This window comes from Pseudopipra pipra, chromosome 24 (genome assembly GCF_036250125.1).
Source record: "Pseudopipra pipra isolate bDixPip1 chromosome 24, bDixPip1.hap1, whole genome shotgun sequence".
NCBI lineage: Eukaryota > Metazoa > Chordata > Aves > Passeriformes > Pipridae > Pseudopipra > Pseudopipra pipra.
The window spans coordinates 3,482,199-3,492,918 of NC_087572.1; the positions used below are offsets into that span (position 1 = coordinate 3,482,199).

General features: G+C 48.4%; 1 protein-coding gene across 3 annotated transcripts in view; it reads left to right on the top strand.

The window, feature by feature from the left end:
* The window catches only part of RPS6KA1 (ribosomal protein S6 kinase A1), a 39,715-nt gene extending 35,201 nt beyond the window's left edge, over positions 1-4,514 (top strand). For all 3 annotated transcript variants that reach the window (XM_064635037.1, XM_064635039.1, XM_064635038.1), the window contains 4 exons: positions 551-627; positions 781-898; positions 1,300-1,437; positions 1,770-4,514. In XM_064635037.1, coding sequence (XP_064491107.1) covers positions 551-627; positions 781-898; positions 1,300-1,437; positions 1,770-1,892 — 456 coding nt within the window. In that variant the 3' untranslated portion in view covers positions 1,893-4,514. The remainder of the gene's footprint in view (positions 1-550; positions 628-780; positions 899-1,299; positions 1,438-1,769) is intronic.
* The last annotated feature ends 6,206 nt before the right edge of the window (positions 4,515-10,720 follow it).

The following is a 10,720-nucleotide window of genomic DNA, read 5'->3' on the forward strand; positions in this document are numbered from 1 at the left end:
GCCCCCTTGTCCCTGTTCTCCCTCTTGGCACAGTGGATCTGCCCCATTCCCAACTCCAGCCTGCCCTGGAAAAGGGAACTACAGAGATCCAGCTTGTAATAAGGAACAAATAGGAGATCCCAAGTGCAGTTACAGGGCAGTCCTCCAACCTACACTGCCCTCATGAGAGGTCTGCTTAGGGTACTGAGACTGTAAAATCCCAGTGATTTCCTAGGCTGCTTCCCTTCCTCATTAAGTGACTTGTTAAAAGAGGTGGGATGATTTTCCACTCAGTTATCTTGGTGAGGAAGAAAGAAGGAGAGCCAGCATGGCATGGGAGCACACATGCAGTGTCACCACACTGGAACAGGGCTTCTTTCTTGATCTGCCTGAGGGGTTCCTCTGCTCCATGAAACCAAAGTCCGATTTGAATCCTGATCTTCGGTCCAAGACTTTTCTGTTCTGTTGGGCTCTGGATGCTTTGCACATGGACTGCACCCAGGTCAAGCCCCCTGTTCTGAAATGAGCTCAGCGACAAGAACAAAACACACTTTCCCTTTGTTCTGCTCAGGTACTGAAACGCCAGGGCTACGACGAGGGCTGTGACATCTGGAGCCTGGGGGTTCTCCTGTACACGATGCTCGCTGGGTAAGTGGCTCTGTCCCACTGGAAGGCAGGGCTGGGGCTGGGACCCCCCTGCTCTGCACTGGCAGCAGGACTCTCCTCAGTCACTGCTGCCCAGTGGTGCTCCCTACCTGTGTCCCAGGCCAGTAAATCCAGTGCTCTCTCCTCTCTCCCCAGCTGCACTCCCTTTGCAAACGGTCCCAGTGACACTCCAGAAGAGATCCTGACCCGGATAGGTGGGGGGAAGTTCTCCATCAGTGGAGGCAATTGGGACACTATTTCTGACATGGCCAAGGTAGGGGTTGATATTTGTGTTACATTCATTGGGGTCAATCAAGGCCAGTTGCAGTGAGGCAAGTTTAGAGCAGGCTGGGGAGGGAGGACACAAGAGAGAGAAGAAAACCAGCAGTGTAGCTTCTCCCCCATGTCTGCCTTCCACACAGCAGCTTTATTTCAGTTCTGGCTGTGAATATTTGCATGGAAAACCAACCTCGTGCCTGACCCTTGTGGGGTTTGCTGCTGTGTTATACCTCCCAGGCCTGCCAAAAACACATTTCATACAAAAAGAGTTTGATGTCTGGGGATTTTAAACTTGGCCTCTGAATTTAAAACCTAATTTGGGGGCAGACAGGTGGTATTTTTGCATTTAAAGCATGAAATCTTCTAAAGTCTGACTTTTCCAAACAATGCCCTTAGGATTTGGTATCAAAGATGCTCCACGTAGATCCTCACCAGCGTCTCACAGCCAAGCAGGTCCTGCAGCACCCGTGGATAACCCAGAAGGACAGCTTACCCCAGAGCCAGCTCAATCACCAGGACATTCAGCTTGTAAAGGTACAAAGTCTGGGCTGAGCCTTCTGCTGGTCCCTCATGTACCTTGGGAAAGGTCCAGGTCGGGCAGTGGTGGGGTGGGAAAGCAGGATGGCAGGTTGGAGAGGTGTGGGGCAGGGGAGGGAATACAGACAAGCTGGGTTTGTGGGGAGGTAAAAAAGGGAGGTTCTTGAACAGCATATCAGTGCAGGAGGGAGATTTAAAGAAATAAGAAAGATGCTTCTGGCTTTGTTTGTGGGTTTGGCTGAATCTTGTAAAGCCACGAGTCTGAAATAGCTCCTCTACACCTACATGATTTCTACACTTCAATTACCTCTCTCCTCCCTTTCTCCAAGGGTGCAATGGCTGCCACGTACTCTGCACTGAACAGCTCCAAGCCAGGCCCTCAGCTGAAGCCCATTGAATCCTCCATCCTGGCACAGAGGCGGGTGAAGAAACTTCCCTCCACCACCCTGTGAAGCCGGGCTGGGCTGGGCTGCAGCCACACGGTGCAGGCACACACTGGATTTTGCACACCTGTGGAAGATGGGGACAGGGGACAGTCAGTATCTGCACTGGAGCTCCCTTGGAGGCTTGCTCTCAAAAGGCCAAGTGCCTTCCTGCTCCTGAAAGACTGGCTCCTCCTCGTGTGGACTGATCTTCGCCGAGAGAACTTCACTGTAAAACTTTTTTGAAGTGTAAATCGTCAATTTTTAAAGACATCCGTGTATATGAGAACTAGAATGTATAACTGATGTCAAGTGGCACTAAAAAGCAGCTCTGATTTCACCCTTCCCTGTGTAGGGCCTGGTATTTGTTGTTGCTACAGCATTTCTTGGAATTGTTCCTCTCCAGCTCCACTGCAGCTGGAAGACTGTACCACATTTGGGGGTTAGGCTTTGGGGTTTTTCCCTCCTTGAACCTTTGGATGCCCTTCCCAAAGCCGACCCTGCAGCCTCCCAGCCAGCAGTGCTCTTGTCCTTAAAGGACTTCCCTCCCTTTCACTTTCTGTGTGTGTGTTCCACGTGAGGTTGATTTTCCAGCCTCTGTTTCTCCCTCTCTCTTACACTCCCCCAGCCCAGCCAGCAGTTCAGTTCTCTGAACAAAATAAACCAGGGTTTTCCAAACCCTCCCTTAGATGCTTCACCTGTCCAGAACACCTGCTAGGTTTGGCTCCTTCCTTCCCTCTGCCCTCCCATCTCTGTTTTCTCCCATCACCAGATGGGAGTTTGTCACCTGGGCAGGTGGGGACGACAACAGAACCTTCTCCTTGGCAAAGCCGAGGCTTTGGGCTGGCTCTGGCTGCTGCTTTTACCATTTTGGGGGTTTCCTTTCCTGTCAGCAGGAACCTCTGAACAAAACCATCCTTTGTTTTTTTTTAATTTAACTTTGTTCTCCAGCTTGGTAACTCAGGGTTTCTTTCTGACTCGTCCAATAAACGTGTCATTCAGGTGACTTTACGTTACTGACTGACTTTTAGCTGCAGAATCCGGTCATTTCCCTGCCTTGTGTGGGGACAGTGCTCCTTGCCTGCCTTTTGGGAGAGCTGCAAAGCTTTTCACCCGGCCCTGTGGTGGGAAAACCAGCAGTAGGGCTGCATCTCATGCCACCTCCTCTCAGGTGCAACACCTCACTCTGCAGTGGGAAGTGATTAGAACCGGTCACGGAACGAGGAGCTGGCAGGATGTGGAAGGGAATTTCTTACTCTCAGGACATTTTAGTGCTAATAGAAACCAACACTTGGAGGCAAACTGTGCTAGAAATAAATTCCTGTCCCGTTCTGACTTGCAGGGAATTGCTGGAGCTCCCTGGTTCCCTGGTGGCAGTTTCCCGGGAGAAGGAGCAGGGTTGCTAAAAGGGCTGCAAACACTCACGAGCTCGAGGATGTGACTGAAGCCAGCAAAGGTTCTCCTGTGAATTTCTCCTACTTTTAGCTGATCATGTCACAAGAGAGGAAATTTTCTTTTTTTGCTTAGTCCCACTTGGTTTTAAAATGGAGAATTCCATAAAAAGAATTATCTGAAAAGTACAGCTCTCTCCTCCTCTACCCTAATCCAAGCAGGTCCTGGTTTAATCCCTGGAGCAGCCAGTGAGAAGCTGAAATAGTCACAATTTTTTTCTTTTTCTCTATTCCAAGTACAGCCTGAGTGTCCAGTGCTGCTGAGAGGAGGAGGCCAGCACCAGTTCACAGTGGATCCTCTTACTGGTATTGCCACTGACCCCAGCAGAGATGGATGAAATGTTTTGCTGAGATCTGGGGAGGGGGACACCATTATCCAAGATGCCTTCCTTAAAAATACTTGTTTTCACCTCTCTTCCCTACAACTCCACACTAACTCTTGTGCCAGTGGTGTGCTAATTTTAGCTAATTTAATCTGTTGCAACCAACACAATAATTATAAACATCTTTCTGGAGCTGAGGTTGAAGTTGGGATTGAAGTGGACACCTCAGCAGTTTTTCAGAATACTTCCTACATTGTATTTCCAGGGAAGGCCTGGAGTGATGGATGGGGCTGGATATGTTGGTGGGAATCAGCACTCCCTGTCAGCCTCTTGATATGGACCATCAGGGTCTTCAGCCTTGGGGTTTAGGGGGAATTAAACCAAATGTTTGCCCTGCTTGGAAGGTTGTTTGTATGAAATTGCAAATGTTTTCAAATATCAGTCAGGAAAAACATTGTGACCTTTGCTCAATCCTCCCTGTGCTGTGCTGGTGTGAGGCCAGCTGGGGACAACTCAGAGGTGTGTGGGGACAGCGGGGTGCAGAGCTCTGTGGGCACGGGGAGAGCAGCCCTTGGCCAGGAGATGATACTTGGGGCATCCAACCCCAATGCCTGGGGCACCAACCCCTCCACCTCACTGGGGTTCTTCAGTCAGAAGAACTTTGTGTTTGGTGCAGCTGTAGCTTCTGGAACCTCCATCCCTCCGGAGCAGAGAGTGAACAAGAAGGGCTACACCTTCCCCCCTGGGGTGCTTTTACCCACGTTGTTCTGAGTGATCCATAAGTAAAAACAAGTCTGGATTTTTAGTTCCAAATCAACCAAGTGCTGTTACCTTTTTTTAATTCCAGTGCTCAATAAAAATGGACTTGTTGAATTCTCTGTGTATGAGAACTGTAGGTGTTTGTGACCGGCCGGGCTCTGTCCTTTCCTTTTTAATTTTGTCCTGACAGTATTAGACCTTTACCAAAATACAGTTGGGACCAACTGTTATCTTAACTGGAATTGCATTATTTGAGGTGAAAACTGGGTGTCTAATGTCTGTTTTGGGGAGCTGGTGTCTGGGAGAGACCAAATGATCTGCTCTCACAAGAGTCTGAGCTCATTTAGCTGTAACTTGGGACAAAGGATACACAGAGGATATCACAAATTGTTATGACTTGAAAAGGGGTAGAAATGGATTTAACTTCCATGCATAAGGAAATCTTTGCAAGGAAAACTGCTTGTGTTAGTTCAGGTGTTTAATAATCGACTTGACCTTTAAGCTTTTGTCCTGTAGGTCTGTATGAAAGCTCAAGGGAGTAGAAATCCCAAAATCCAGCTTCGAATTGCTGAGTCTACCTGGAATTAACCTGTGCAGAAAGAGCATCCAAAGTCAAACAGCCTGAAAATTATATTGAACAGCTCTATATAATACAGTTTTTGTGTAAGAAAGGTTAAACTTCCCTATTCTGGGGTATAAACCAGCAATATCCCTGCTGTAAAAGAGGTTGAGAGGCTGTTTCCCTTCTTCCCACTGTGTACCATAGCTGTGCCTTCCCCTTAACGATGTGGTTCTGCCCTCTGTCAAACTAACCAGGGCATAAATAAATGTATTTTGGCCCGATCAATATTCCCATCATGATTCTTTAGGCTGTCTTTAAAACTGGAGGCCAGTGACTTCCTCAGCAATCACCTCCTGTTCCTTTTTCACAGTGAAAGCGGTCTGGGTTTTTTAACTTATTTTTAACTAATGCCAGTCCCTCTCCCACCTTTGAGTTAGTTCACGTTAAGTCCTTTTCCTGCATCTTTAGGCACTGGTGGGTGTTGGATCGTGCAGCTGGTGGCCTCCTGGGTGCCACCACCTCCTCGTGGTGGCCACGGCTGCCTTCCCAAGGATGGGGGAGGCTTCAGAAGCGCTCGGTGACTACGAGCGTGTTGGACGGTCTGTGGGGCGGGCGCTGGGCTTTCATGGAATATTCGACAATTTAATCCCTCTTTCAAGGCAAAGAAAAAACATTTAAAATATTTCAAGGTCTTCTTTTTGGCAGTACGTGGGGGCTCTGAATAAAACCTTCACTCACGCCAGGGAAGCCGGAGGGCCGCTGCCACTCCAGCTCCTTGCCTCCGGTTATTAAAACATCAAGCTGTCTTACTGCCTCCCTCCCTTTGTGTGGCACTGAACACCTGCCATTAATACTAATTCGGCTCCGGAGAGAAACTCCCTTTCAGATATGCTTGTCTGAAAATAAATTGACATGTAAAAGGTCTCTTTTGTCGCGAAGTGCACGGAAAGTGCCGGGGTGAGGAGCCGATCGCTTACAAAAGGAGGCACTGACTCTTTAAATGACGTGTGGAGGGGGTGAGAAATGGGAAATGTGGGGGGGGTGATGCTGTAGCTGGGCTGATGTGATACAATTAGAGGAGGATCCCGTGACTGCAACCTCTGTTTGGTGTTAGACTTTGAGATTTCGGGTGATTTTCCTCTAAACCCCTGCTCGCCTCGGGGGGTGAACGGCCGGGTTCTGCAGGGACCCCTTTGGAGAAAACTCTTGTTTTGTTTAGAAAAATTGTTGTTGTTACAAATAAGTGCAACAAAAACTCAGAGCATTTCATGGTGAGCCCTTCAGTTTAGATGTATCATGAACTCCAGGGCTCTGTTGTTTTTCCTGGGACAAAAAATTTCGTAACACCGGAGAAGGGTCCTGTAGCTGCAACCCCTGTTTGGTATTAGATTGAGATTTTGGATGATTTTTGTCTAAACCCACGGTTGTCTCACGGTGAATTGCCAGGCTCTGCGGGGACCTATTTAGAGAAAACTCTTTGCTTTAAAAATCATTGTTATTATGAATATCTGCAACAAAAACTCAGAGCATTTGGTGGCGAGCCCTTCAATTTATATGTATAATGAACTCCAGGGCTCTTTTGTTTTCCCTGGGACAAAAGTTTGTATCACTTTCAATTAGGAAGCAGTAAAAGGATCCTTGGTTAGAGTATTTATTCTGTCCTACAGGCAGCAGTGTGAGCCAGCAGAAGGTCAATATTTTTATTTTTATTATAAAGAATGATTTCCTTTGAGCTCCTCATGCCCTGGGGAGACCAAGGCTCTCTCCTAAGAAAAGAGTGTTAACTTGGTTATTTGGGCCAAGCTTTGGAGGGGGTGACATTGCTTGGAATTTGCTTTGGTGCTGAAATGATGCAGTTCCATGGCTGGGGATGAAGTGTGGCGTGGACCTGGTGTTCAGCTGCTGCACGTTGGGCTTCTGGGTCTTCTACTGAAGAAATCATTCATTTCATAATGAAGATCAAGTTGAAATATGTTCAGGGCTTGAAAGAGGGAAAAAAAAAAAGGTAATTTTGGCAATTACAGATTAGCTGGTGTCACGTCTGGTTTATCAAACAAGCAGGAGCTCTCGGTGCTGCTGAGCTCCAATGCCATCTTCTTTTTAAACAGCAGATGGTGTTAGAAACCTGTAACAGGTGGAAGCTCTTCAGTTTTATGTGAGAGATCAGAAGTAGCAGCAATTTCTCATCTCCCAAGGGGTAGTTCCTTCCCGAGCTGAACAGCAAGCTGGCCCTCTGCTTGGATAGTTATTACAGAGGGAAAAACTTCTGAATCACACATGTTCGTATGGAAGGAAGTGATTCTGACTCGACTTATTCTGGTTATAATAAAAGGAACCTGGTAATGGCCTCCATAATCCTCTGTTAGCAGCTCTAAAAGAGAGATGTAGTGGGGGAGACGAGCTGTGTTTGCTGGTGTGCCTCAAAACCCGGCTCCAATCTGCCAGATCTGTTGGTTCCCTGTCTATAATAGCACTTCGCATGCTTAAAGTGTTTTATAAACATTTAATTACCGCAGCTTTTGACTCAAAGCCAGGAATCTCTCATTCATCTGCTGCTTTGCGAGGGCTGTGAAAATGATATTCAAATTATAGAACTGCAGGAAGGGCTGAGTTCAAACCCCAGTTAAGGAGAACCTCCGTTACTGGGATCTGTCCGCGGGGCCGCGTTTCCAAAGCGAGTTACTCCTCCAGCGCTGGAAACGGGGATGGATCTGAGGGCCTGTCAGTACCCCAGGACACGGAGCTGCATCTTAATCATGTTAGGGAAATGAGATGCTAAATTCTGCTCAGCTGGTGTTGTATGAACTTCTGAGGCAGGCGGGGAGTGTGGCTCTGTCTAGACTAGAGCCGCGTTTGATCCCCCGGCCCCGCCGTGTCCTTTGCTGCCGTCAGCAGCAGGAAAAAAAATCAGTATTTGTTAGAAGTCGCTTTTTTCCCCACCCACCAAACTACTTGGAATTTTAACCAGCCCAACTCCCGGCTCTATTTTTTAAAAAAAAAAAATAAAAATGTAGAGAAACGCAGGCTTAGAGCATGAGCTTTCTGCCTGCCTCCATCCCCTCCGTGTCGCAGCCCCCAGGTTTGTGGCACCGAGCAGAAGCAGCAACTAAAGGTAAAAAACTTGTGTGGGATTAATAATTTCTATCCAACCGTCTGCCTTTCACCGGCTCCCTTTCCTGCACAGCACATTGTACGTGCAGAACTGGGTGTGCAGGAACAGAAATCATTCGCTTTCCATGAAAGTTGCCCAGAGAAGCTGTGGCTGCCCCATCCCTGGAAGTGTTCAAGGCCAGGTTGGACAGGGCTTGGAGCAACCTGGGACAGTGGGAGGTGTCCCTTGGCAGAGGTTGGACTAGATGGTCTTTAAGGCCCCTTCCAACCCAAACCATTCTGGTGTTCTATGAAAAAAGCTCTGTGTGTGTTTTGGTGGATTCACAAACAGTAACTGCTGGGCAAGGCAGGAAACCCAGATGAGAAGTGGTTCCTCTATGAGCTGACCCTGATCTCACTGCCTTCAGGAGGGTTATCCTGAACTATGGAGGAGAAAACCTCCAACTGCAACTGCTGAGACCTCCCGTCTTTACTGTAATTACAAAGGCAGACTGTGAGTGAGCCCCTTTAATAAAGGCCACTGCTGGCAATCAGCCCCTTTTAACGAGGCAGATCCCCAATTTCAAGGCCCTGGATCACTCACTGCTGCACTCGCTCCCTGCTTGGTGGGCTGTGAGCACACGAGGAGCAGCGACTCACAAAATAATCCTGGAGCCCCTTTTCCTGCCCTGTTTAAAGACGGGGTAGGGAGTTCCTCTGATGTTTCATTAAAGCTGGCTTTTCTCCTCGTGGCAGAGCAGATTTAATCAGACCTGCCTCCTAGTTCCAGCTGCTGGGTTGGAGCGCTCTGATCTGTGCACTGGGTGCACGTCTAATTATGGAGGCAATTCCCATGGATACCGAGAAGAATTGCCTGTACTGGCAAAAAATGATCCCAGCTGGGAAAACAGGGAAGGAAAACGTGTTGAAATATTCGGGAAGAGACTTCAAAAGTTTCTGGAAACGTTAAGTGAAAAGCATTTCTGGTGTTCCTGCACCGCAATGTGCAAATCTTGATTATTTTAAAACTAAGAGAGGGGTTGGTTTGTGAGAGCTAATCCCAAATCGCTGCTTTCTTGTGCTACTGGAGGATTTACCAGCACCACAAAACTGAATTTCCCCCCTCCTTGTAGTCTGCATCCCCTTGGGAATCCTCTCCCACCTTTGCTTCTCACCTGTGCAGCACCAGGGGTGTGTTTGGAGAAAAGGGCCAAGAGTTTGTGTTTCCATCAGGGCACACCCTGGGTGGGGCAGTGCAAGGGCTGGTAATTCTGGTTCCTTCTGCAGTGCTGCCGGGTGGGACCTGGGTAAGTTCCTCCCCTTTGTGCCTCATCCTTCTGAAATGTATGGATTTAAATAACTTATTTCTGTATAAATTACTATTTGAAAGGTCTGTTCAAGGCAAAAGAGCACTCCCCTGGTAAAAGGAGAGGGGGAAATACCTGGGCAAGCGCTTCTCAGATGTGGAAAATTAAACAAATACGATTTTAAATGATTTTGTAATTGTTCAGCTGCAAGGCCTCATGTTCAGACTGCATGGGGAAAACCAGATTTCTTAATTTAACTACACAAATTTAAAAGTCTTTTTGATGGTGGTGTTTGGTTTTTTGGGGTTGGTTTGTTGTTTTTTTTTTTTTTTTGCTTTATGCTTCTTTGGAGCTTTTGGGAACATTCTAATCAGGTCCACAATGGTTGTAACTTGTATTTATTTCACTAATTTCTCTCCAGCAGAAGCTCAGACACTTTCCAAGATGTTGCTGGCTAATCTAAACACACAGAATAAGGAAAGCTGCCGTACTATTAGGGTGGATTTTCATCTCTTTCTCATCCAGGGCACCTGCTCCCCTTTCCCTCCCCTCCTCCCAGTCTTCCCAGCTGTCTGTCTGTCTCATTTATGTCAATTAGGGATTCAATGCTGCCTGATTTAATTGGCCTGACTTTCCCCTCTAATAGAAACCCGAGCGCAGGCCGGGCAGGCAGCAGCTCCCCGCTCTGCTCCCAGGGACAGAGTCGGGAGGGACGGGGCTTGTTTGTGGCACAGAGCACAATAACCTGTTTGTTACCCTCCACCAGGGAGAGGTTGGTGACCTCCTAACGGGGATGGGACCCAGGAGATGATGTCATTTGCAAGCTTGGGGGGATTTCAGAGCGGTTCAGGAATTCGTGCGACCAGTCCCTCACCGCGGGTCGGGTTTTAGTGTAGAGGTGGAGATCCCTGGAAGTGTCCAAGGCCAGGCTGGACGGGGCTGGGAGCAACCTGGTCTAGGGGAAGGTGTCCCTGCCCATGGCAGGGGATGGAATGACATGAACTTTAAGGTCCCTTCCAACCCAAAACATCCCATGATTCTGTGGTTTGCCTCCTGCCAGGAGGTGACTCCATTTGCACCGAGGTCAGCGAGCGACAAAAGTCCCCCCAACTGCAGCCACAGAGGGCTCGTCCTTCCGCCCCCAGCACTGCTTAACCATGAGTGAGGCTGACCAAAACCCAGGTTTCACAGGGTTTGCATGAAGGCCTGACCCTGTGCCCCCTGGAGGCAGCAAACCTGGCAGCAAACCAGCACAGACAAAATCTTTGCCCTCCCTCCTCTCCCCCTCCAACAGCCGAATCCCAGGAACCAGCTCTGACCTACTTCTTCTCCCTGGCTCCTCGCTCGCGTCTCCCTGACAAGTCGC